The sequence below is a fragment of the Rhinoraja longicauda genome, chromosome 4, assembly GCF_053455715.1.
Source record: "Rhinoraja longicauda isolate Sanriku21f chromosome 4, sRhiLon1.1, whole genome shotgun sequence".
NCBI classification, from domain to species: domain Eukaryota; kingdom Metazoa; phylum Chordata; class Chondrichthyes; order Rajiformes; family Arhynchobatidae; genus Rhinoraja; species Rhinoraja longicauda.
The window spans coordinates 90884758-90911520 of NC_135956.1; the positions used below are offsets into that span (position 1 = coordinate 90884758).

The window sequence follows — 26763 nt, forward strand, 5'->3', positions numbered from 1 at the left end:
TATGGGGAGAAGGCAGGAACCGGTTAGTCAAGTCAAGTTTATTTGTCACATACACATACACGATGTGCAGTGAAATGAAAGTGGCAATGCCTGCGGATTGTGCACAAAAAAGAATTACAGTTACAGCATATAAATAAAGTTAATAAGTTACTATAGTATAGACAAAAATTTAGACTCTGGAGTTATAAAAGTTGACAGTCCTGATGGCCTGTGGGAAGAAACTCCGTCTCATCCTCTCCGTTTTCACAGCGTGACAGCGGAGGCGTTTGCCTGACCGTAGCATCTGGAACAGTCCATTACTGGGGTGGCAGGGGTCCCTCATAATCTTACTTGAGAATGATCAGCCATGATCACATTGAATGGCGGTGCTGGCTCGAAGGGCCGAATGGCCTCCTCCTGCACCTATTGTCTATTGTCTAGAGAGTGGCATCATGTTTTCAACTCAGGCAACGCAAACTGTACAAGATAAACAACCAGAACCAGAACCAAACTTTCAGTTTCAATATCTGAAGAAAATAAAATTTCCGGGAATTGTCGTGACTTTGGGCTGTATTTAAAGTTTGCAGCCAATTACATTTTTTAGTGCGGTGAAAAGCAGCTTGGCAGTCAGTCAGGAACACTGAGCAGATTACAACAGTCAAGTCAAGTCAAGTCAATTTTATTTGTATAGCACATTTAAAAACAACCCACGTTGACCAAAGTGCTGCACATCAGTAACATGAGTTTCTGGGCATCCTCATCAGCCAACACTTCAGGTAAATAACTCGTTAATTTTCTAACATACGTAAGTTATAGCAACACAACTATAACATTCAGCCGATCAAATTGATCGATAATTGGCGGACCCACAAGTTAAAGTTCTCAATTTGGGCAAGGCCAACTCTGATGGCATCAGGCAGCAACTTGCTAAGGTTGTTTGGAGCAGCTTGTTTGTGGGCAAAGGAAGTTTGATGCCTTAATCATTGTGATGACCAGAGTTCAGGGCATGTGTACTCCTGTTAGAGTGAAAGTCTGGAGAAGGATCTCGACCCGAAACGTCTCCCATTCCTTCCCCCCAGAGATGCTGCCTGTCCCGCTGAGTTACTCCAGCATTTTGTATCTCTTCAGTATGAATATTGACTTCTCTAACTTCAAGTGACCCTTGCTTTCCCTCTCTCTCTCTGTCCCTCCCCCATCCTAGTTCTCCAACTGGTTTCACTGCCCTCCTGATTAAATGTTATTGATTGCATGCCTCATTATCTCCTTCCCCCCCCAGCTAACAATGAACCATTCTACATTTCCTTTGCAGCATCCGCTTTGATTTGCCATTTTCACACCTTACCCTTCCATCTCTCTAGTTTCCCTCTCCCCTGACTCTCAGTCTGAAGAAGGGTCACGACCCGAAACGTCACCCATTTCTTCCCCCCAGAGATGCTGCCTGTCCCGCTGAGTTACTCCAGTATTTAGTGTTGGCCTTCAGAGTGAAAGACAAGGCAGGGTGGGAGTCAGGAAGCCTAGATGATGGGAACAAATGAGGCTCTGGTCAGGAAAGACAAGGGCGAAGGTGAGAGGTTCAGGCAGCTGGGATCAAGTGTTTTCCTGGAACAGTTTCTGAAACTGAGGAGCACACTTCAGGAAACCAGGGGGACAAAAGGGGACAGACGATGTCTCGGGCAGATTTGGCACGGTGGCGCAGCGGTAGAGTTGCTGCCTCACAGCGCCAGAGACCCGGGTTCGATCCCGACTACAGGGTGCTGTCTGTACGGAGTTTATACGTTCTCCCCGTGACCTGCGTGGGTTTTCTCCGGGTGCTCCGGTTTCCTCCCACACTCCAAAGTCGTGCGTTTGTAAGTCAATTTGGCTTCGGTAAAAAATGTGAATTGTCCCGAGTGTGTGTAGGATAGTGTTAGTGTGCGGGGCAACTTTTTCACTCAGAGTTCCACTGGGGATATGGAATGAGCTGCCAGAGGAGCTAGTTGAGGTAGGTATAACAACGGTATTTAAAAACCACCTGGACAAGTTCATGGAAAGGAAAGGTGCAATGGCAACTTCCAGACTTTTCCGATGAATTCTTTTCCAATTGCCAGGGAGTGGGAGTGAACTTACGCAGACCCAACAGAACAGATCTTCCAGTCGTCATTTCCAGTTTAATCAGTTGTTTATTGAAGTAGTTGTACAGACAAGGAGATGAACATACCGTGCTTTACTTATTTCACGTACAAGTCGTAGCCGGCTGCTCTGTCCCTGGTCTGGTCCCAGGTCCCAGGTCTTTCCAGTCATTGGTCTGTCCAGGTCTGATAAGAACTGTGTGCTCTCCCCCCCTGTATCTGGCTCTGCCCCGTCCATAATGCTCATCTATATACACCACCCTGTACATCTCGTGACTGCCCCCAAGTGTCCAAAATAATACTGCAAGATATATCTAGACAAAATAATATAATATGCCAACAGTGGCTAGCCTAAACATTAATGGCTCCTACAAAAGGATTAGTGCCATATGGGGCAAATGTATGCAAATGGGACTTGTATAGATGGGGCATCTTGGTCGGCAGGGATGAGTTGGGCTGAAGGGCCTGTTTCTGTGCTGTGTGACTCTGTGACTCCATAAGATACAGGAAACTGCCTTCTTGTTTTGGCTTCATTATTTAATTCAGGTTTATAAGTGATCGGAAGATCGGAAGGTCATAAATGATAGGAGCAGAATTAGGCCATTTGGCCCATCAAGTCCACACTGCCATTCAATCTTGGTGGATCTATCTCTCCCTCCTAACCCCATTCTCCTGCCTTCTCCCTAAAACCCCTGACACCTACTCTAAGAACCAGCGGCCACAGCCATCCACAATCAGTAACCCGTGCCTGCCTTCTCTCCATATCCCTTGATTCCACTAGCCCCTAGAGCTCTATCTAACGCTCTTTTAAATCCATCCAGTGAATTGGCCTCCACTGCCCTCTGTGGCAGAGAATTCCACAAGTTCACAACTCTCTGGGTGAAAAAGTTTCTTCTCACCTCAGTTTTAAATGGCCTCCCCTTTATTCTAAGACTGTGGCCCCTGGTTCTGGACTCCCCCAACATTGGGAACATTTTTCCTGCATCTAGCTTGTCCGGTCCTTTAATAATTTTATACGTCTCTATAAGATCCCCTCTCATCCTTCTAAATGATTGAATGGCAGAGTAGACTATATGGCCCGAATGGCCTAATCCTGCTCCTGTCACTTATGATCTTATGAACTCTTTGACAGTCTTGTTGAGAATTTGCTGAGCCTATTGTTATTTTTCAGGTGGTGTAAAACCGCATGACTTGACCACAAAGTCTAACCTTACTAATTTATACAACCAGCCAGTGGTACAGGCTGAGAGAGTACAGAGACCTCTCAATGGGAAATCATTCATGGCGGGACCCTTCAGGCATGAAGGCGTGAGGTGAGTACGAGTTGTTTTATTTGAGGTCGTAAAGGTTCTCACCTGACCCTACGCCTAAATAAGGTTCTGGACCCGAAACATCATCCATTCCTTCTCTCCAGAGATGCTGCCTGTCCCGCTGAGTTACTCCAGCATTTTGTGTCTATCTTCAGTGTAAACCAGCATCTGCATTTCCCTCCTGCACAACTAGACAACTTTAGGCGGTCACGGTGGCGCAGCGGTAGAGTTGCTGCTTTACAGCGAATGCAGCGCCGGAGACCCAAGTTCGATCCTGACCACGGGTGCTGCCTGTACGGAGTTTGTACGTTCTCCCCGTGACCTGCATGTGTTTTCACCGAGATCTTCCGTTTCCTTCCACACTCCAAAGACGTATGGGTTTGTAGGTTAATTGGCTTGGTAAATATAAAAATTGTCCCTAGTGGGTGTGTTAATGTGGATAGTGTTAATGTGCGGGGATCGCTGGTCGGCGCGGACTCGGTGGGCCGAAGGGCCTGTATCCGCGTTGTGTCTCTAAACTAAACTAAACTAGAGTGACATCGTGTTTTCAACTCAGGCATATCTGAGCAAAAAAGAAAATTTCCGGTAATTGTCGTGACTTTGGGCTGTACTGTATTTAAAGTTTGCAGCCAATTTCTATTTTTCTCCTCATAATCCTTGACACCCTTACTCATCAAGTATCTGTCAATCTCCGCCTTAAAAATTCCCAAAGACTTAACCTCCACAGCCGTCTGTGGCAAAGAGTTACACAGATTTACAGGGCTTTGGCTGAAGAAATTCCTCCTCATCTCCATCCTAAGCCCAAGGCAAGTGACACCACTAATCACAGGCAGCCAACCAGAAAGGCCCTCAGGTCATAAGATCATAAGGAAAAGGAGGCCATAAGAATCATAAGAAAAATTAGGCCATTCGACCCATCGTCCAATAGACAATAGTAGACAATAGACAATAGGTGCAGGAGTAGGCCATTCGGCCCTTCGAGCCAGCACTGCCATTCAATGTGATCATGGCTGTTCATTCTCAATCAGTACCCTGTTCCTGCCTTCTCCCCATACCCCCTGACTCCGCTATCCTTAAGAGCTCTATCTAGCTCTCTCTTGAATGCATTCAGAGAATTGGCCTCCACTGCCTTCTGAGGCAGAGAATTCCACAGATTCACAACTCTCTGACTGAAAAAGTTTTTTCTCATCTCCGTTCTAAATGGCCTACCCCTTATTCTTAAACTGTGGCCCCTTGTTCTGGACTCCCCCAACATTAGAGTCATAGAGTCCTACAGCACAGAAAGAGGCCCTTCGGCCCATCGTGTCCACGCCGCCCGTTACCAAACATAGTCCAATTTTAATCCCATTTTCCCGCATTTGGACCATAGCCCTGAATGTTGTAGCATTTCAAGTGCCCATCCAAATGCCTCTTAAACGTTGTGAGTGTTCCCGCCTCCACCACCACCCCAGGCAGTGAGTTCCAGACTCCAACCACCCTCTGGGTGAAAAAGTTCTTTCTCACATCCCCTTGAAACCTCCCTCCCCTTACCCTGTATCTATGTCCCCTCGTTGTTGAACCTTCCACCAGTGGAAGAAGTTCCCCGCCATCTACCTTATCGATGCCCCTCATGATCTTGTACACCTCGATCATGTCCCCTCAGCCTTCTCTGCTCCAGGGAAAACAACCCCAGTATGCTCAGTCTCTCCTCATAGCCGAGGCCCTTCATCCCTGGCAGCATCCTGGTGAATCTCCTCTGCACCCTCTCCAAAGCTATCACATCCTTTCTATAATATGGTGACCAGAACTGTACACAATACTCCAGCTGTGGCCTCACCAGTGTTCTGTACAATTCCATCATTACCCCCCTACTTTTATATTCGATGCCCCGGCTAATGAAGGCCAGTACCCCATATGCCTTTTTGACCACCCTGTCCACCTGTCCTGCTGCCTTCAAGGACTTGTGTACCTGTACTCCAAGGTCCCTCTGTACCCCTGTCTTCCCTAGGGTCCTTCCATTCATGGTGTACTCCCTCTCCAAGTTATTCCTGCCAAAGTGCACCACCTCGCACTTTTCAGGATTAAATTCCATCTGCCACTGCTCCGCCCATCTGACCATCTCATCTATATCTTCCTGCAGCTTGCAGATCCCTTCCTCGCTATTCACCACCCCTCCTAACTTTGTGTCATCTGCAAACTTGCTGATCATGCTCTGTACGTTGACATCCAGATCATTAATGTAGATTACAAACAGTAAGGGACCCAACACCGATCCCTGCGGCACCCCACTGGACACCGGCCTCCAGTCACAGAAGCAACCTTCTACCATCACCCTCTGCCTTCTGTCACTAAGCCAGTTTTTTTATCCATTTTGCCAAGGTGCCCTGGATCCCATGGGCTCTTACCTTCTTGACTAGTCTCCTGTGTGGAACCTTGTCAAAAGCCTTACTGAAATCCATGTATACCACATCCACTGCACTACCCCCATCTACCTCCTTGGTAACCCCTTCAAAAAATTCAATCAAGTTAGTCAGACACGACCTTCCCTTAACAAAGCCATGTTGACTATCCTTAATTAACCCTCGATCCTCCAAGTGAAGACTGATTCTGTCCCTCAGAATCTTTTCTAGCAGCTTCCCCACCACCGATGTCAGACTCACCGGCCTGTAGTTCCCAGGTTTATCCCTACTGCCCTTTTAAAATAATGGCACCACATTAGCTATCCTCCAGTCCTCCGGTACATCCCCTGTTGCAAGAGAGGCTCTGAAGATTTGTGCCAGAGCCCCCGCAATCTCCTCCCTTGCCTCTCTCAGCATCCTGGGATACATCTCGTCAGGGCCCGGAGACTTATCCACTTTTAAGCCTGCCAGAGCCTCCAGCACCGCCTCTCTGTCAATAGCAATATGCTCAAGAACATCACAACCCTCCTGCTCCATTTCTAAGTCCGCATCGCCCTCCTCCCTCGTAAAAACAGATGCAAAAAATTAATTTAAAACATCTCCTACATCCTCTGGCTCCACACACAGCTTTCCACTATGGTCCCTGATGGGCCCCACTCTTTTCCTCGTTATCCTCTTACCCTTGATATACTGAAAGAACACTTTGTGATTTTCTTTTATTTTGCCCGCTAGTGCTATCTCATGGCCCCTTTTTGCTCTCCTAATTTCTTTTTTTAAGAACCGCCCTACACCTTCTGTATTCCTCTAATGATGTCTGTGCCTTAAGTTCTTTATGCCTTCCAAAAGCCCCCCTTTTTTTTCGAATCAATCCTACTATATCGTTCGACATCCAAGGTTCTTTGGACTTGTTTGTCCCACCCTTGAACTTTAGGGGAACATGCTTCCTCTGTACTTTTTCAATTATTCCTTTGAATGACTCCCACTGTTCTGATGCAAGGGGTGACATAGAATCAGGAGATGTTGAATCATTATGGATAGAAATGAGAAATTGTAAGGGTAAAAAGACCCTAATGGGAGTTATCTATAGGCCCCCAAACAGTAGCCTCGACTTAGGGTGCAAGTTAAATCAGGAGATAAAATTGGCGTGTCAAAAATGTAATGCTACGGTGGTTATGGGAGATTTCAACATGCAGGTAGACTGGGAAAATCAGGTTGGAAATGGACCCCAGGAAAGAGAGTTTGTAGAGTGCCTTCGAGATGGATTCTTAGAACAGCTTGTACTGGAGCCTACCAGGGAGAAGGCAATTCTGGATTTAGTGTTGTGTAATGATCCTGATCTGATAAGGGGACTAGAGGTAAAAGAGCCATTAGGAGGCAGTGATCACAACATGATAAGTTTTACTCTGCAAATGGAAAGGCAGAAGGGAAAATCGGAAGTGTCGGTATTGCAGTATAGCAAAGGGGATTACAGAGGCATGAGGCGGGAGCTGGCCAAAATTGATTGGAAGGAGGCCCTAGCAGGGAAGACGGTAGAACAGCAATGGCAGGTATTCCTGGGAATAATGCAGAGGTTGCAGGATCAATTTATTCCAAAGAGGTGGAAAGACTCTAAGGGGAGTAAGAGACACCTGTGGCTGACAAGGGAAGTCAGGGACAGCATAAAAATTAAGGAGAGGAAGTATAACATAGCAAAGAAGAGTGGGAAGACAGAGGATTGGGACTCTTTTAAAGAGCAACAAAAGTTAACTAAAAAGGCAATACGAGGAGAAAAGATGAGGTACGAGGGTAAACTAGCCAATAATATAAAGGAGGATAGCAAAAGTTTTTTTAGGTACGTGAAGAGGAAAAAAATAGTCAAGGCAAATGTGGGTCCCTTGAAGACAGAAGCAGGGGAATTTATTATGGGGAACAAAGAAATGGCAGACGAGTTAAACCGTTACTTTGGATCTGTCTTCACTGAGGAAGATACACACAATCTCCCAAATGTTCTAGGGGCTGGAGAACCTAGGGTGATGGAGGAACTGAAGGAAATCCACATTAGGCAGGAAATGGTTTTGGGTAGACTGATGGGACTGAAGGCTGATAAATCCCCAGGGCCTGATGGTCTGCATCCCAGAGTACTTAAGGAGGTGGCTCTAGAAATAGTGGAAGCATTGGAGATCATTTTTCAATGTTCTATAGATTCAGGATCAGTTCCTGTGGATTGGAGAATAGCAAATGTTATCCCACTTTTTAAGAAAGGAGGGAGAGAGAAAACGGGTAATTATAGACCAGTTAGTCTGACATCAGTGGTGGGGAAAATGCTGGAGTCAATTATAAAAGACGAAATTGCTGAGCATTTGGATAGCAGTAACGGGATCGTTCCGAGTCAGCATGGATTTACGAAGGGGAAATCATGCTTGACAAATCTACTGGAATTTTTTGAGGATGTAACTAGGAAAATTGACAAGGGAGAGTCAGTGGATGTGGTGTACCTCGACTTTCAGAAAGCCTTCGACAAGGTCCCACATAGGAGATTAGTGGGCAAAATTAGGGCACATGGTATTGGGGGTAGGGTACTGACATGGATAGAAAATTGGTTAACAGACAGAAAGCAAAGAGTGGGGATAAATGGGTCCCTTTCGGAATGGCAGGCAGTGACCAGTGGGGTACCGCAAGGTTCGGTGCTGGGACCCCAGCTATTTACGATATACATTAATGACTTAGACGAAGGGATTAAAAGTACCATTAGCAAATTTGCAGATGATACTAAGTTGGGGGGTAGTGTGAATTGTGAGGAAGATGCAATAAGGCTGCAGGGTGACCTGGACAGGTTGTGTGAGTGGGCGGATACATGGCAGATGCAGTTTAATGTAGATAAGTGTGAGGTTATTCACTTTGGAAGTAAGAATAGAAAGGCAGATTATTATCTGAATGGTGTCAAGTTAGGAGGAGGGGGAGTTCAACGAGATCTGGGTGTCCTAGTGCATCAGTCAATGAAAGGAAGCATGCAGGTTCAGCAGGCAGTGAAGAAAGCCAATGGAATGTTGGCCTTCGTAACAAGAGGAGTTGAGTATAGGAGCAAAGAGGTCCTTCTACAGTTGTACCGGGCCCTGGTGAGACCGCACCTGGAGTACTGTGTGCAGTTTTGGTCTCCAAATTTGAGGAAGGATATTCTTGCTATGGAGGGCGTGCAGCGTAGGTTCACTAGATTAATTCCCGGAATGGCGGGACTGTCGTATGTTGAAAGGCTGGAGCGATTGGGCTTGTATACACTGGAATTTAGAAGGATGAGGGGGGATCTTATTGAAACATATAAGATAATTAGGGGATTGGACACATTAGAGGCAGATAACATGTTCCCAATGTTGGGGGAGTCCAGAACAAGGGGCCACAGTTTGAGAATAAGGTGTAGGCCATTTAGAACGGAGATGAGGAAGAACTTTTTCAGTCAGAGGGTGGTGAAGGTGTGGAATTCTCTGCCTCAGAAGGCAGTGGAGGCCAGTTCGTTGGATGCTTTCAAGAGAGAGCTGGATAGAGCTCTTAAGGATAGCGGAGTGAGGGGGTATGGGGAGAAGGCAGGAACGGGGTACTGATTGATAGTGATCAGCCATGATCGCATTGAATGGCGGTGCTGGCTCGAAGGGCTGAATGGCCTACTCCTGCACCTATTGTCTATTGTCTATTGTCTATTGTCCTCCCCACAAGAAGCTGATCCCAGTCCACCAGGGCCAACTTCTGCCTTATCAGATTAAAATCGGCCTTGCCCCAATTTAGAAATTTTCCTCTTTCCTCTGGTCCCTCTTTATCCTTTTCCATTACCACCTTAAATATCACTGAATTGTGATCACTGTCACCAAAATGCTCTGCCACTGACACTTCAGCCACCTGTCCGGCCTGATTTCCCAAGATTAAGTCCAATACCGCCCCCTCCCTTGTTGGACTTTCAACATATTGGCTCAAAAAGCCCTCCTGGATGACCCTTAGGAGCTCTGCACCCTCAGGGCCCTTGACACTTTGGCTATCCCAATCAATATTCGGGAAGTTGAAATCCCCTACTATTACTACCCTGTTGTTTTCACACCCCCCCGAGATTTGCCTACAAATATGTTCTTCTATTTCCCTCTGACTGTTTGGGGGTCTGTAGTATACACCCAGTAAGGTGCATGCCCCTTTTCTATTTCTCAATTCCACCCAAATAGCCTCATTTGAGGAACCCGCTAATATGTCATCCCTTCTTACAGCAGAAATAGATTCTTTGATTAATACTGCAACACCCCCTCCCCTTTTTCCCTGCTCTCTGTCTCTCCTGAAGATTCTATATCCTGGAATATTGAGCTGCCAGTCCTGCCCTTCCTTCAACCATGTTTCCGTAATTGCAACAATGTCGTACTCCCATGTGTTCAGTAACACCTTCAATTCATCCCCCTTGCTTCCAATACTCCTTGCATTAAAATAAATGCCGTTCAGTCTTGCCCTACCCCATTGTGCTGTGGCATTCTTGTTCTGCCTCCCAATCTGACCAGTTTTTTCCTCTATATTTTCCTTCTCCTCACCCCCTATACTAGCTCCATGCTGTATCCCAACCCCCTGCCAAATTAGTTTAAACCCTCCCCAACAGTGCTAGCAAACCTCCCCGCCAGGATATTGGTCTCCCTCTGATTAAGGTGGAGACCGTCCGGCCTATACAGTTCCCACCTTTCCCAGAAACAGGCCCAATTATCCAGAAAAACGAATCCCTCCCCCCTGCTCCAACTCCTGAGCTATACATTAAACTGCTCTATCCTCCTATTTCTATACTCACTAGCTCGTGGCACAGGGAGTAATCCAGAGATTACAACCTTAGATGTCCTACACTTCAATCCTCTACCTAGTCCTTTTTTTAACTCTCTTCCTAGCCCCCTAAATTCTCCTTTCAGGACCTCTTCCCTTATCCTACCTATATTGTTGGTACCTATATGTACCACGACCTCTGGCTCCCCTCCCTCCCCTTTCAGGATATCCTGGACACGCTCAGACACATCCCGGACACCGGCACCAGGGAGGCAAACCACCATCCGGGTCTCCCGACTGCGTCCACAGAATCGCCTATCTGACCCCCTCACATGGAGTCCCCTATCACTATCGCTCTCCTCTTCCTTTCCCTACCCTTCTGAGCAACAGGGCCGGACTCCGTGCCAGAGGCCAGGGCGCCGTCGCTGCCCCCAGGTAGGCTGTTCCCCCCAACAACACCTAAACAGGAGTATTTATTACCAAGGGGTACAAGGGGTACATCCACTGGGGTACTCCCTAGTCCCTGCCTCTGTTCCTTGCCCCCCCTAACAGTGACCCACTTGTCTACCTCCCGTGGTCTTGGAGTGACCACCTCTCTGTAACTCCTATCTATAACCTCCTCACTCTCCCTAACCAGACGGAGGTCATCAATCTGCCGCTCCAGGTTCCTAATACGGTCCCTTAGGAGCCCCATCTCGTCGCACCTGGCGCAGATGTGGATGTCTGGAAGACTATCAGACTCCCAGATTCCCCACATCCGACACCCAGAACAAAAAACTGCCCTGGCACTCATACTCTCCAAACAAAGCCCCGTGCTCGGTTACTAAACCTACCGCCCGGCCGCTGCTCCACCCGCTCCAACCGCCCACCCAAAAGAACTGAGTGATCTCCTGGGAGAGGCGAAAAACCGGATTAAAAACCCAGGCCAATTTGGGATAAAAAATCCGGGAAATTCCTCTCCGACCCCAAGCTAGGCGATCAAAACTTCTCCGGGACATCACACAGGTCTTACTCCTTACTATCTCCACACAATACTTCCCAAGCTGCTGCTGCTGCTGCTGCTGCTACGGCTGCTGATTGCTGCTATGCAGCAGTATTTGTTGTAATATTCTTTCTAAACATGTTTCCTGCCTCTAACATGTCCAACCCCTTAATAATCTTATACGTTTCGATAAGATCCCCTCTGATCCTTCTAAATTCCAGTGTATACAAGCCTAGTCACTCCAGTCTTTCAACATATGACAGTCCCGCCATTCCGGGAATTAACCTAATAATCACACTCCAAAGACGTACAGGTATGTAGGTTAATTGGCTGGGTAAATGTAAAAATTGTCCCTAGTGGGTGTAGGATAGTGTTAATGTACGGGGATCGCTGGGCGGCGCGGACTTGGTGGGCCGAAAAGGCCTGTTTCCGGCTGTATATATATGACATGATATGAATCATACCTACATGCCCTCAATAGCAAGAATATCCTTCCCCAAATTTGGAGACCAAAACTGCACACAGTACTCCAGGTGCGGTCTCTCTAGGGCCCTGTACAACTGCAGAAGGACCTCTTTGCTCCTATACTCAACTCCTCTTGTTATGAAGGCCAACATTCCATTGGCTTTCTTCACTGCCTGCTGTCCACTCTGCCGTTCAATCATGACTGATCTATCTGTCCTTCCATTCGGCCCATCATCTATCCCATTGATGACCCTCGGACTATCCTTGATTGATTATAATCATGTATTGTCGTTCCGCTGACTGGTTAGCACGCAACATAAAAGCTTTTCACTGTACCTGGGTGCAAGTGACAATAAACTAAACTGAAACTTGAAGCAAAGAAAATAATCATTGATTTGTTTCCGCACAGGAGGCCATTTAAGTTTCAAGCCAACACCGTTTTTTTATTAGATCAAATCTCATTAGTCCTAGTGTCCAAGGATCGCGACCCGAAACATCGCCTATCCATGTCCTAGCACATTATATTTTGTGTAGGAAGGAACTGCAGATGCTGGATTACACTGGAGACACTAAATACTGGAGTAACTTATAACATATAAGATTATTAAGGGGTTGGACACGTTAGAGGCAGGAAACATGTTACCAATGTTGGGGGAGTCACCCTTTGTCCCGTATTTGGGAGTGAGATACTTGGCAACACAAATGCTTACTTTTCTTTCTTGACCTCAGGGTTCAGACAGAGGACGGGAGGTCAATGCTGATTCACAAAGGAAATGACTTTGGCCACAGTCATCAAACTGTGGTTGTGGATGCCAAACACATGTCAAACAGCTGGCAGGTATGAACTCATCTTTGGATAAACATGTGTCAATGTGAACTCTAGGCATCAATCAAACGCTAATGGTGACCTTGCCTTTTTTTCTAGTTTAGAGATACAGCGCGGAAACAGGCCCTTCGGCCCACCGGGTCCGCGCCGACCAGCAATCCCCGCACATTAACACTATCCTACACCCACCAGGAACAATTTTTCAATTTACCAAGGCAATTAACCTACAAACCTGCACGTCTTTGGAGTGTGGGAGGAAACCGAAGATCTCGGAGAAAACCCATGCAGGTCACGGGGAGAACTTACAAACTCCGTACAGACGGCACCCGTAGTCGGGTTCAAACCGGGTCTCCGGCGCTGCATTCACTGTAAGGCAGCAACTCTACCGCTGCGCCACCGTGCCGCCCAACTCTACCGCTGCGCCACCGTGCCCTCATGATGCAATAAACAGAGCGGGGTGGCACGGTGGCGCAGCGGTAGAGTTGCTACCTCACAGCGCCAGAGTCCCGCGTTCAATCCCGACTACGGGCGCTGTCTGTATGGATTTTGTACGTTCTCCCCGTGACCACGAAGGTTTTCTCCGGGTGCTCCAGTTTCCTCCCACACTCCAAAGACGTGCGGGTTGCTGGCTTAACCTTGCACTAAACGTTATTCCCTTCTCATGTATCTGCGCACTGTAAATCACTCGATAGACAATAGACAATAGGTGCAGGAGGAGGCCATTCAGCCCTTCGAGCCAGCACCGCCATTCACTGTGATCATGGCTGATCATTCTCAATCAGTACCCCGTTCCTGCCTTCTCCCCATACCCCCTGACTCTGCTATCCTTAAGAGCTCTATCTAGCTCTCTCTTGAATGCATTCAGAGACTTGGCCTCCACTGCCTTCTGAGGCAGTGAATTCCACAGATTTACAACTCTCTGACTGATATTGTAATCATGTGTTGTCTTTCTGCTGACTGGATGGCACGCAACAAAAGCTTTTCACTGTACCTCGGTACTAGTGACAATAAATTGTCCCCAGTGTGTGTAGGATAGTTCTGGTGTCCGGGGTGATTGATGTTTGGCACGGACTCGATGGGCCAAAGTGCCTGTTTCCACGCTGTGTTTCTAAACTAAACTAAACTCATTTCTTTGATGTGTGTTATTAATGTTTGCAGGTGGCTGAGCAAAGGCCAGTGGAAGGCAGAAACGTATCAGACTTTGTCAAAGCTGGTGGCCGTGACTACAACCTAGTGAGAAGTAACTGCCAGGATGCAGCTGACGACATGATGAATCTGACCAAATAATGGCCTGAAGGACAGCTCGCATTCTCCCTGCAATATTCCTTCTGGGTAGAAATGAGCAAAAAATTGCAATTATAGCTCATTATTTAGATGCACCAGTTGCTTTGAATATATAGGAAATTGCCAACCCTCCTTATGTTACCCGGCCTTATGACCACATTGTTACATAGAAACATCGAAAATAGGTGCAGGAGGAGGCCATTTGGCCCTTCGAGCCGGCACCGCCATTCATTGTGATCATGGCTGATCATCCACAATCAGTAACCCGTGCCTGCCTTCGCCCCATATCCCTTGATTCCACTAGCCCCTAGAGCTCTATCTAACTCTCTTTTAAATTCATCCAGTGAATTGGCTTCCACTGCCCTCTGTGGCAGAGAATTCCACAAATTCACAACTGTCTGGATGAAAAAGTTCCTTCTCACCTCAGTTTTAAATGGCCTCCCCATAATTCTTCGACTGTGGCCCCTGGTTCTGGACTCCCCCAACATTGGGAACATTTTTCCTGCATCTAGCTTGTCCAGTCACCACTCTATGTCCCAATCCTGCCTTCTTCAGTGCTCATCATCAATAGCCCAGCAGTGCAAAAACTCAGCTCCATCTTTGTCATGCTCACTAAATTATATTTGGTTTTTAAATTTGATTTGTAAAATCATGGCGCACGACTGACACCTACTGCTGGGAACCCAGTACTGCACGATATTGTCCACTGGGCAGAGAGATAGGTTATACATGGACAGACACAAAGTGCTAGAATAACTCAGCGGGTCAGGCAGCATCTCTGGAGAACATGGATAGGTGACGTTTCATAGAGTGCTACCTTACTGTACTGTTACCTTACTGTACTGTTTACAACTGCAAGAACGAGTAGCAATCGATAAAAGGATATATATGTATTGCGTGAATATATATATATATGTACAGGGGCATATCGACCCATGCATTGTACACTTGTATTTATGTTCATGCATTTTAAATATGTATGTTATGTTCTATACTATGGCAATATAATGATGTATCTTATCATGCCAATAAAGTTTTTAAAATTGAAAATTGAAAAATTGAAAAATTGAAAATTGAAAAATTGAAAATTGAGTGCTGGAGTAACTTAGCGGGTCATGCAGCATCTCTGGAGAACATGGATAAATGATCAGCCATGATCACATTGAATGGTGGTGCTGGCTCGAAGGGCCGAATGGCCTACTCCTGCCCCTATTGTCTATTGACATTTCACAGAGTGCTGGAGTAACTCAGCGGGTCAGGCAGCATCTCTGGAGAACACGGATAGGTGACATTTCACAGAGTGTTGGAGTAACTCAGCAGGTCAGGCAGCATCTCTGGAGAACACGGATAGGTGACGTTTCACAGAGTGTTGGAGTAACTCAACGGGTCAGGCAGCATCTCTGGAGAACATGGATAGGTGACGTTTGACAGAGTGTTGGAGTAACTCAGCAGGACAGGCAGCCTCTCTGGAGAAAACGAACCGATGACATTTTGGATGACAACCCTTCTTCAGACTGAGAGTCAGGGGAAAGGGAAATGAGAGATATGGACAGTGTCTACAGTTTATCTCTCCATATCACCATCTTTATCTCTCGTTTCCCTTTCTCCTGACACTCAGCCTGAAGAAGGGTCTCGACTCGAAACGTCACCCATTCCTTCTCTCGAGAGATGCTGCCTGTCCCACTGAGTTACTCCAGCATTTTGGGTCCATCTTTGGTGTAAACCAGCGTCTGCAATTCCTTCCTATGTGGATAGGGCAGGTTGAGAGGGTTATGGGCCAAAAGCAGGCAGGTGGGACCAGTCTAGATGGGACATGTTGGTCGGTGTGGGCAAGTTGGTGGAGCAGGAGCACATGACCGCTGGCTGGGTGAGGTCACGTGGGGTGTGCGTCGTGGGCGTCACTTTTTGTCCCTTATTTGGGAGTGAGAAAGTTGGCACCCCTAGAAACCTCATATTTGTGGGGAAAGAGCAGTGGTGTAAATGCAAACCAGAGGCTGATCTTTAACAACGGGCCTCTCTGCTACACCGTTCCATGATCCTATGACTGTCACATGCAGATGGGCATTGGGGGATAAGTACTGATCATTTCCACCCTGGTGTAACTAGTAGCTGGGCGTGTAATGTGTTTACAGGGACACCTGACCTACACAACGCAAATTCAAAAGAGTTTGAGGTAGAAATTTTCTGTAATGATGATGCAATAGGATTTACTGCAGTTCTGCAGTCATAGAGTGATACAGTGCGGAAACAGGCCCTTCGGCCTAACTTGCCCACACCGACCAACATCCCCCATCTACACTAGTCCCACCTGCCTGCGTTTGCTCCATCTATATACTAAAACTCTCGTTTGTTTGTTTGTTTGTTACTGAACGACAGCCATAACGGTACACGATAGCACGACAATGTTAGGCCCACCTAACTCACCGTCGTCCCTTTGGTGCTAATGGAAGAAGTTTCATTGAAATCGGTGTTATTCAAATCTATCTATCCTAGGAAGGGAGAGAGGGAGGAGAGAGGGGGAGGGGAAAACATAGAAACATAGAAACATAGAAAATAGGTGCAGGAGTAGGCCATTCGGCCCTTCGAGCCTGCACCGCCATTCAATATGATCATGGCTGATCATTCAGCTCAGTAGCCTGTACCTGCCTTCTCTCCATACCCCCTGATCCCTTTAGCAATAAGGGCCACATCTAACTCCCTCTTAAATATAGCCAATGAACTGGCCTCAACTACCTTCTGTGGCAGAGAATTCCACAGACTCACCACTCTCTGTGTGAAGAAATGTTTTCTCATCTCGGTCCTCAAAGACTTCCCCCTTATCCTTAAGCTGTGACCCCTGGTTCTGGACTCCCCCAACATCGGGAACAATCTTCCCGCATCTAGCCTCTCCAACCCCTTAAGAATTTTATATGTTTCTATAAGATCCCCCCTCAGTCTTCTAAATTCCAGCGAGTACAAGCCCAGTCTATCTAGTCTTTCCTCATATGCAAGTCCCGCCATCCCAGGGATTAATCTGGTGAACCGTCTCTGTACTCCCTCTAAGGCAAGAACGTCTTTCCTCAGGTTAGGAGACCAAAACTGCACACAATACTCCAGGTGCAGTCTCACCAAGGCCCTGTACTACTGCAGCAGAACCTCCCTGCTCCTAAACTCAAATCCTCTTGCTATGAATGCCAACATACCATTCGCTTTCTTCACTGCCTGCTGCACCTGCATGCTTGCTTTCAATGACTGGTGCACCATGACACCCAGGTCACGTTGCATCTCCCCTTCTCCCAATCGGTCACCATTCAGGTAATACTCTGCTTTCCTGTTCTTGCCACCAAAGTGGATAACCTCACATTTATCCACATTATATTGCATCTGCCATGCATTTGCCCACTCGCCTAATCCATCCAAGTCACTCTGCAGCCTCCTAGCATCCTCCTCGCAGCTAACACTGCCACCCAGCTTCGTGTCATCCGCAAACTTAGAGATGTTGCATTCAATTCCCTCGTCCAAATCATTAATATATATTGTAAATAACTGGGGTCCCAGCACTGAGCCTTGCGGTACCCCACTAGTCACTGCCTGCCATTCCGAAAAGGACCCATTTATTCCTACTCTTTGCTTCCTGTCCGCCAACCAATTTTCTATCCACCTCAACACTGAACCCTCAATACCCTCAAGGGGGAGGGGAAAGGGGGGGAGGGGGAGGGGGAGGGGGATGGAGGGGGGAGGAGAGGGTGCTGCACCAATGCAGGAGAGGTTTGGGCCCAACGGGTCCACTTGGTCTAGTATCTCTCTAAACCTGTCCTATCCATGTACCTGTCTAACTGTTTCTTAAACATTGGGATAGTCCCAGCCTCAACTACCTCCTCCAGCAGCTCGTTCCATTCACCCTCCACCCTTTGTGTGAAAAAGGTTCGTTCCCATCAGGTTCCTATTAAATCTTTCCCCCCCTACTTTAAACCTATGTCCTCTGGTTCTTGATTCCCCTACTCTGAGCTAGCGCGTTTATCCGATCTACCCGAGTTGAATTTAATTGAATCCACATACAAATTGAACATTAAGTTGCACACCAGATTCACGTGGAAGTAATGAAGGGTTTGTTGATTAAGGTCAACTAAAGGAGACTGAAGGACAGAAAGGAAGGGTGGGAGGTTGGAGGGGGGGGGGGAGAGGGGGGGTGTGGAGAGGTGGTGGGGGTGGGGGTACACGTGACAATAAACTGAACTGAAACTCCCCCTCTACTCTTTCAGTCCAGAAGAGGGATCCAGACAAGGAATGTCACCTGCCTGTTCCCTCCACAGATGCTGCCTGACCCGCTGGGTCACTCCGGCAACTCTCCTTTCTCTCCAACAGCACTTTGGTTTTCTCCTTTCTCTGTGTTAATGCTGCAGTTGTAACTGTTCAGCTTGTAGATGCCTTCTTAGCGCAGTAGGCAGCGCGTCAGTCTCATAATCTGAAGGTCCTGAGTTCGATCCTCAGAGAAGGCACGTAGCTGCTTACACTTTTGACCGGTTACCTGAAGGTAAATAAAAGTCCACAATCAGTTCCTCAATCATTTGTGAAATTTATCGCCACAGACGGCCGTCTATATTCACAAAATGCTGGAGTAACTCAGCAGGTCAGGCAGCATCTCAGGAGAGAAGGAATGGGTGACGTTTCGGGTCGAGACCCTTCTTCAGACTGAGAGTCAGGGGAAAGGGAGAAACACAGAGATCTGGAAGGGTAAGGTGTGAAAACGAGAGATCAAAGCAGGCGATGGTAAGGAAATGTGGAATGGTTCATTGTTGGCTGAGAGGAAGGTGACAAGGAGGCAGACAATCAGTAAAATGTTATCAGGACAGTGAGAACCAGGATGGAGAGGGACGGGGAGAGAGGGAAAACAAGGGTCACTTGAAGTTAGAGAAGGCAGTGTTCATATGGTTGAGGTGTATTTTTAAGGCGCAGATGGACAAATTCTTGATTAGTACGGGTGTCAGGGGTTATGGGGAGAAGGCAGGAGAATGGGGTTGAGAGGGCAAGATAGTTCAGCCATGATTGAATGGTGGAGAAGATTTGACAATAGATAATAGACAGTAGACAATAGGTGCAGGAGGTGGCCATTCAGCCCTTCGAGCCAGCACCACCACTCACTGTGATCATGGCTGATCATCCACAATCAGTACCCCGTTCCTGCCTTCTCCCCATACACCCTGACTCCGCTATCTTTAAGAGCTCTATCTAACTCTCTCTTGAAAGCATCCAGTGAATTGGCCTCCACTGCCTTCTGCGGCAGAGAATTCCACAAATTCACAACTCTCTGGGTGAAAAAGTTTTTTCTCCAAGTTTTTTCTCCAAGTTTTTTCATCAATTCTTTTCCTATAGAAACATAGAAACATGGAAAAAAGGTGCAGGAGGAGGCCATTCGGCCCTTCGATCCAGCACTGCCATTCATTGTGATCATGGATGATCATCCCCAATCAATACCCCGTGCCTGCCTTCTCCCCATACCCCTTGATTCCATTAGCCCCTTGTTGGGCCAAATGACCTAATTCTGCTCCTATAACATGAACTTATGAAGTTCCTTGGTCTTACTGACGTTGAGAGCAAAGTTGTTGTTCTGGCACCATTTACATACAGTGAATTGAGTTTAGTTTATTTACACCTTAAAAACACACAATGGCCCGGCCTCCACAGCCGTCTGTGGCGATGAATTTCACAAATGATTGAGGAACTGATTGTGGACTTTTATTTACCATCAGGCAACCGGTCAAAAGTGTAAGCAGCTACGTGCCTTCTCTGAGGATCGAACTCAGGACCTTCAGATTATGAGACTGACGCGCTGCCTACTGCGCTAAGAAGGCATCTACAAGCTGAACAGTTACAACTGCAGCATTAACACAGAGAAAGGTGAAAACCAAAGTGCTGTTGGAGAGAAAGGAGAGCTGCCGGAGTGACCCAGCGGGTCAGGCAGCATCTGTGGAGGGAACAGGCAGGCGACGTTCCTGGTCTTGACCCCTCTCCTGGACTGAAAGAGTAGAGGGGGAGTTTCAGTTCAGTTTATTGTCACGTGTACCGAGGTACAGTGAAAAGCTTTTGTTGCGCGCTAGAGGCAGAAACATAGAAACATAGAAAATAGGTGCCGGAGGAGGCCATTCGCCCCTTCCAGCCAGCACCGCCATTCAATATGATCATGGCTGATCATCCACAATCAGTATCCCGTTCCTGCTTTCTCCCCATATCCCTTGATTCCGTTAACCCGAAGAGCTACATCTAACTCTCTCTTGAAAACATCCAGTGAATTGGCCTCCACTGCCTTCTGTGGCAGAGAATTCCACAGGTTCACAACTCTCTGGGTGAAAAAGTTTTTCCTCGTCTCAAATGGCCTACCCCTTATTCTTAAATTGTGACCCCCAGTTCTGGACTCCCCCAACATCGGGAACATTCTTCCTACATCTACCCTGTCCAATTCCTTAAGAACTTTACATGTTTCTAAAAGATCCCCTCTCATCCTTCTAAATTCCAGTGAATACAAGCCCAGTCGTTCCATTCTTTCATCACTTGACAGTCCTGCCATCCCGGGAATTAACCTAGTGAACCTACGCTGCACTGCCTCAATAGCAAGAATGTGCTTCCTCAAATTAGGAGACGAAAACAGCACACAATACTCCAGGTGTGGTCTCACCAGGGCTCTGTACAACTGCAGAAGGACCTCCCTGCTCCTATACTCTAATCCCCTTAGCTTTCTTCACCGCCTGTTGTACCTGCATGCTTACTTTCAGTGACTGATGTACAAGGACACCCAGGTCTCGTTGCACTTCCTCTTTTCCTAATCTGACACCATTCTTGTTCTTGCTACCTAAGTGGATAACCTCACACTTATCCACATTATACTGCATCTGCCATGCATCCGCCCACTCACACAACCTGTCCAAGTCACCCTGCAACCACATAGCATCCTCTTCACAGTTCACACTGCCACCCAGCTTTGTCATCTGTAAATTTGCTCATGTTACTTTTCATCCCTTCATCTAAGTCATTAATGTATATTGTAAATAGCTGCGGCCCCAGCACCGAGCCTTGCGGTACCCCACTAGTCACTGCCTGCCATTCTGAAAGGGACCCGTTAATTCCCACTCTTTGTTTCCTGTCTGCCAACCAGTTTTCTATCCATGTCAGTACCCTACCCCCAATACAATGTGCTCTAATTTTGCCCACTAATCTCCTGTGTGAGACCTTATCAATGGCTTTCTGAAAGTCCAGGTACACTACATCCACTGGCTCTCCCTTGTCCATTTTACTCGCAACATTCTCAAAAAATTCCAGAAGATTAGTCAAGCTAATTTTGTAAATTCATGCTGACTCGGAACGATCCTGTTATTGCTATTCAAATGCTATTACATCTTTAATAATCGACTCCAGCATCTTCCCCAACACTGATGTCAGACTAACTGGTCTGTAATTCCCTGCTTTCTCTCTCCCTCCTTTCGTAAAAAGTGGGATAACATTTGCTATCCTCCAATCTACAGGAACTGATCCAGAATCTATAGAGCATTGGAAAATGATCACCAATGTGTCCACGATTTCTAGAGCCACTTCCTTAAGTAACCTGGGATGCAGACCATCAGGCCCTGGGGATTTATCAGCCTTCAGTCCCATCAGTCTACCCAACACCATTTCCCGCCTAATGTGAATTTCCTTCAGTTCCTCCGTCACCCTAGGACCTATGTCCACTAGTACATCTGGGAGATTGTTTGTGTCTTCCTTAGTGAAGACAGATCCAAAGAACCTGTTCAACTCGTCTGCCATTTCCTTGTTCCCCATTATAAATTCACCTGCTTCTGTCTTCAAAGGACCCGCATTTGTCTTAACTAATCTTTTCCTTTTCACATACCTAAAGAAGCTTTTACTATCCTCCTTTATATTCTTGGCTAGCTTACCTTCGTACTTCATCTTTTCTCCCCGTATTGCCTTTTTAATTACCTTCTGTTGTTCTTGAAAAGCTTCCCAATCCTCTGGATTCCTCTGGTTGTACGTCTTCTCTTTCAGTTTAATACTGTCCTTGACTTCCCTTGTCAGCCACGGTTGCCTCTTACTCCCCTTAGAATCTTTCCTCCTCTTTGGAATGAAATGATCCTGCATCATCTGCATTATTCCCAGGAATACCTGCCATTGTTGTTTCACCATCTTCCCTGCTAGGGTGTCTTTCCAGTCAACTCTGGCCAGCTCCTCCCTCATGCCTCCATAGTCCCCTTCGTTCAACTGCAATGCTGACACTTCCGATTTTACCTTCTCCCTCTCTCAGATTGCAGATTAAAACATCATATTATGGTTATAAGTGATAGGAGCAGAATTAGGCCATTCAGCCCATCAAGTCTATGCATTTCAATCATGGCTGATCTATCTCTCCCTCTCAACCTCATTCTCCTGCCTTCTCTCCTGACATTTTGCTCCAAGAAATCTTTTTAAACCAACCTCAGTTGCTCTTTCAATGGGAGTATCTGGAACAGTTTGTGGAACTGTTCCTTCAGCGTGAGGAAACATCCCGACCGGAAATGTCACCTGTCCATTTCCCGAATAGACACTATCTGAGCCGATGAATTCCTCCATCACTTTGTTTTTTAGTCATACAGCGCGGAAACAGGGCCTTCGGCCTAGTTCACCCATGCCAACCTCTATGTCCTGTCTACACCAGTCACACTTGCCTGCATTTGGCCCACACCCCCAAACGAATCCAGAACCTGTCAATTTAGAACGGAGATGAAGAAAAACGTTTTCAGTCAGAGAGTTGTAAACCTGTGGAATTCTCTGCCTCAGAAGGCAGTGGAGGTCAATTCTCTGAATGCTTTCAAGAGGGAGCTAGATAGAGTTCTTAAAGATAGCGGAGTCAGGGGGTACGGGGAGAAGGCAGGAACGGGGTACTGTTTGTGAATGATCAGCCATGATCGCATTGAATGGCGGTGCTGGCTCGAGGGGCTGAATGGCCTCCTCCTATAGACAATAGACAATAGGTGCAGGAGTAGGCCATTCAGCCCTTCGAGCCAGCACCGCCATTCAATGCGATCATGGCTGATCACTCTCAATCAGTACTCCGTTCCTGCCTTCTCCCCATACCCCCTCACTCCGCTATCCTTAAGAGCTCTTTCCAGCTCTCTCTTGAAAGCATCCAACGAACTGGCCTCCACTGCCTTCTGAGGCAGAGAATTCCACACCTTCACCACTCTCTGACTGAAAAAGTTCTTCCTCATCTCCGTTCTAAATGGCCTACCCCTTATTCTTAAACTGTGGCCCCTGGTTCTGGACTCCCCCAATTGTCTATTGTTTATTGTTCAATCTCCGCTTTAAAGTATACCACCAGGGGGCACCACAAGATGGCGGCCTCGCCTACAGTCTGCCTGCCCTTTTAGAACTCTTTTTGTTATTTTTGGTAAGTTTTAAAGTTTGTGTAAAAGTTCTCTGCTTTGTTTTATGTGGGGTGGGGGGGGGGGTCGGGGGAAACCTTTTTTCAATCTCTTACTTTGCCGGAGATGCGATTGTTTTCCGGATCGTATCTCCGGTCGCTCTGCGGTCTAACATCGTGGAGCTGGAGGCCATGCCCGGGACTGACTCTGAGCCCCACCGCGAGGCCGTGGACTTACCATCGGAGCCTGCGATCGCTTGCCTGGGATCGACGCTCCAACGCGGCCTGCGGACTTTAACATCGCGGAGCTCGCGGTCTCGGGTTGAGACCGAGGTCGGGAGCTCCAAAAGCTGCACGACGTTCGACAAGCCCAGACCCGTGGTAGATCGCCCGGCACGGGGGAGCTGAGATCCCCCCCGATGAAGGAGCTTGATTGCCCCGAGGAGGAAGGTCCACCGCCGGCTACAGGAGTCAAGATCGCCCCGTCAACGGAAGGTTCGAGGCCCCCGACCGCTGGAGGACAAAGAAGGGAAGAGATTGAACTTTTTTTCGTCTTCCATCACAGTGAGAAACATAGAGAATAGGTGCAGGAGTAGGCCATTCGGCCCTTCGAGCCTGCACCGCCATTCAATATGATCATGGCTGATCATCCAACTCAGTATCCTGTACCTGCCTTCTCTCCATACCCCCTGATCCCTTTAGCCACAAGGGCCACATCTAACTCCCTCTTAAATATAGCCAATGAACTGGCCTCAACTACCTTCTGTGGCAGAGAATTCCACAGATTCACCACTCTCTGTGTGAAGAAAAACTTTCTCATCTCGGTCCTAAAAGACTTCCCCCTTATCCTTAACTTCCCCCTTATCCTTAAGTGAGGAATGTGGAGGAGTCACTGTGGTGGATGTTGATGTTATGTTCTGTTGCTTTTTATTGTTATGACTGTATGGCAAATGAAGTTCCTCGTCTGTTGCAAAACACACTTGGCTAACAAAGTGTGATTGTGATTATGATTCTGAAAAATATCCACTGACTTGTGGCCTCCACAGCCGTCTGTGGCTATGAATTCCACAGATTCACCACCCTCTGACTGAAGAAGTTCCTCCTCATCTCCTTCCTAATGGAAACTGCGGACAGTTATATTTGCTCTGCCACAGGATGGATGGCACTGAACTGGAAAGGGTGCAAGAAAGATTGTCCATGTCTGGAGATTTGAGTTATATGGAGAAACAGTATACACTGGGCCTCTTTCCCTGCTCAGCCAAGATTGGAAGGTGGAGTCGACTTGATGGGCCGAATGGCCTAATTCTACTCCTATCACTTATAATACTGCATAGCTTCTAGCTCTGCCTTGTCCTGTACCTTTTCATACCTCTAGGTTCCCTTTCCCCTGACTCAGTCTGAAGAATGGCCTAAATCTGCTCCGATAACTTATGAACTTATTTACACTCTTACAGCTCGACAGAAACTACCAACAGTAACTGAGGGTCTCGTCCCGAAACGTCACCCGTTCCTTCTCTCCAGAGATGCTGCCTGACCCGCTGAGTTACTCCAGCACTCTGTGAAACGTCACCTATCCATGTTCTCCAGAGATGCTGCCTGACCCTCTGAGTTACTCCAGCACTCTGTGAAACGTCACCTATCCATGTTCTCCAGAGATGCTGCCTGACCCTCTGAGTTACTCCAGCACTCTGTGAAACGTCACCTATCCATGTTCTCCACAGGTGCTGCCTGACCCGCTGAGTTACTCCAGCACTTTGTGTTCTACTAAAAAATTCTTTTTATTCGCAATGCAAGTGATGATTAATTTACTGAAGATTTGTTTTTTATACATTATCTAAATACAGGTCCACCGTTACTGGCGTTCCAGCACCACCTTTAATACAGACACAATTATAGGAGGGCACCTGATATCTCCCCTGGAAGTCCCCCTGAAACTGTGGCACCCAGGCCAGGTGAGGTGTCCAATCTCGACCTTATGGATTTGATTAGTGCGGGTGTCAGGGGTTATGGGGAGAAGGCAGGAGAATGGGGTTGAGAGGGAAAGATAGATCAGCCATGGACGAATGGCCGAGGAAACTCGATGGGGGAGTCCAGAACCAGGGGCCACAGTTTAAGAATAAGGGGTAGGCCATTTAGAACGGAGATGAGGAAAAACTTTAGACAATAGACAATAGACAATAGGTGCAGGAGTAGGCCATTCAGCCCTTCGAGCCAGCACCGCCATTCAATGCGATCATGGCTGATCACTCTCAATCAGTACTCCGTTCCTGCCTTCTCCCCATACCCCCTCACTCCGCTATCCTTAAGAGCTCTTTCCAGCTCTCTCTTGAAAGCATCCAACGAACTGGCCTCCACTGCCTTCTGAGGCAGAGAATTCCACAGATTCACAACTCTCTGACTGAAAAAGTTTGTCCTCATCTCCGTTCTAAATGGCCTACCCCTTATTCTTAAACTGTGGCCCCTGGTTCTGGACTCCCCCAACCATGGGAACATGTTTCCTGCCTCTAACGTGTCCAACCCCTTAATAATCTTATACGTTTCGATAAGATTCCCTCTCATCCTTCTAAATTCCAGTGTATACAAGCCTAGTCACTCCAGTCTTTCAACAGTGTCACAGCAGCAAAGTGGAGAGCAAGAGATCATTCATTATAAATAAAAAATACATAAATTGTCATCAGTTTTCCGTGTGTTCTTAGCTATTATTGTTGACTGGTCTGCTGGGAGCAGTGCTGGTTGTGCAGTCTCACAGCAGCGGGAAGGAAGGACCTCCTATATCTCTCCTTCACGCACTTGGGGTGAAGGAGTCTGTCACTGAAGGAGCTACTCAGTGCAGTGGCAGTGTCCTGCATGGGGTGGGAGTCGTTGTCCAGCAGCGATGTTAGCTTTGCCATTATCCTCCTCTTTCCCACCACCTGCACTGAGTCGAGGGGGCAACCCAGGACAGAGCTGGCCTTCCTGACCAGCTTGTCAAGTCTCTTCCCCTCCGCCGCTGAGATGCTGCTGCTCCAGCAGACCACTCCATAGATGATGGCCGATGCAACCACCGTGTTTATGGGGTGGGAGTCGTTGTCCAGCAGCGATGTTAGCTTTGCCATCATCCTTTCCGAATGGCAGGCAGTATCTAGTGGGGTACCGCAGCTATTTACAATATACATTAATGACTTGGATGAAGAGATTAAAAGTACCATTAACAAATTTGCAGATGATACAAAGCTGGGTGGCAGTGTGAACTGTGAGGAAGATGCTATGAGGTTGCAGGGTGACTTGGACAGGTTGTGTGAGTGGGCGGATGCATGGCAGATGCAGTTTAAT

The 26763-nt window shown here is 47.3% G+C and overlaps 1 protein-coding gene and 2 non-coding genes across 3 annotated transcripts; 2 read left to right on the plus strand and 1 right to left on the minus strand.

Annotated features, from left to right (window-relative positions):
- Positions 1-597: 597 nt before the first annotated feature.
- Positions 598-15065, plus strand: LOC144593241 (uncharacterized). The gene is made up of 4 exons (XM_078398747.1): positions 598-755; positions 3259-3400; positions 12704-12812; positions 13959-15065. The coding sequence occupies exons 1-4, from the start codon at positions 719-721 to the stop codon at positions 14085-14087; spliced, it is 417 nt and encodes a 138-aa protein (XP_078254873.1). The 5' UTR covers positions 598-718; the 3' UTR covers positions 14088-15065.
- Positions 15066-18489: 3424 nt separating this feature from the next.
- On the plus strand, positions 18490-18562 carry trnam-cau (transfer RNA methionine (anticodon CAU)). Its single transcript has one exon. It is a non-coding gene; the product is annotated as a tRNA-Met (tRNA).
- Positions 18563-19842: 1280 nt separating this feature from the next.
- Positions 19843-19915, minus strand: trnam-cau (transfer RNA methionine (anticodon CAU)). The gene has a single exon. It is a non-coding gene; the product is annotated as a tRNA-Met (tRNA).
- Positions 19916-26763: the final 6848 nt, after the last annotated feature.

Coding starts and splice junctions, on each gene's coding strand:
- LOC144593241 (XM_078398747.1), top strand. CDS start 719: ATGAGTTTCTGGGCATCCTCATCAGCCAACACTTCAG. Junction 3,401..12,703: donor TTCAGGCATGAAGGCGTGAG/GTGAGTACGAGT, acceptor TCTTGACCTCAG/GGTTCAGACAGAGGACGGGA. Junction 12,813..13,958: donor ACATGTCAAACAGCTGGCAG/GTATGAACTCAT, acceptor TAATGTTTGCAG/GTGGCTGAGCAAAGGCCAGT.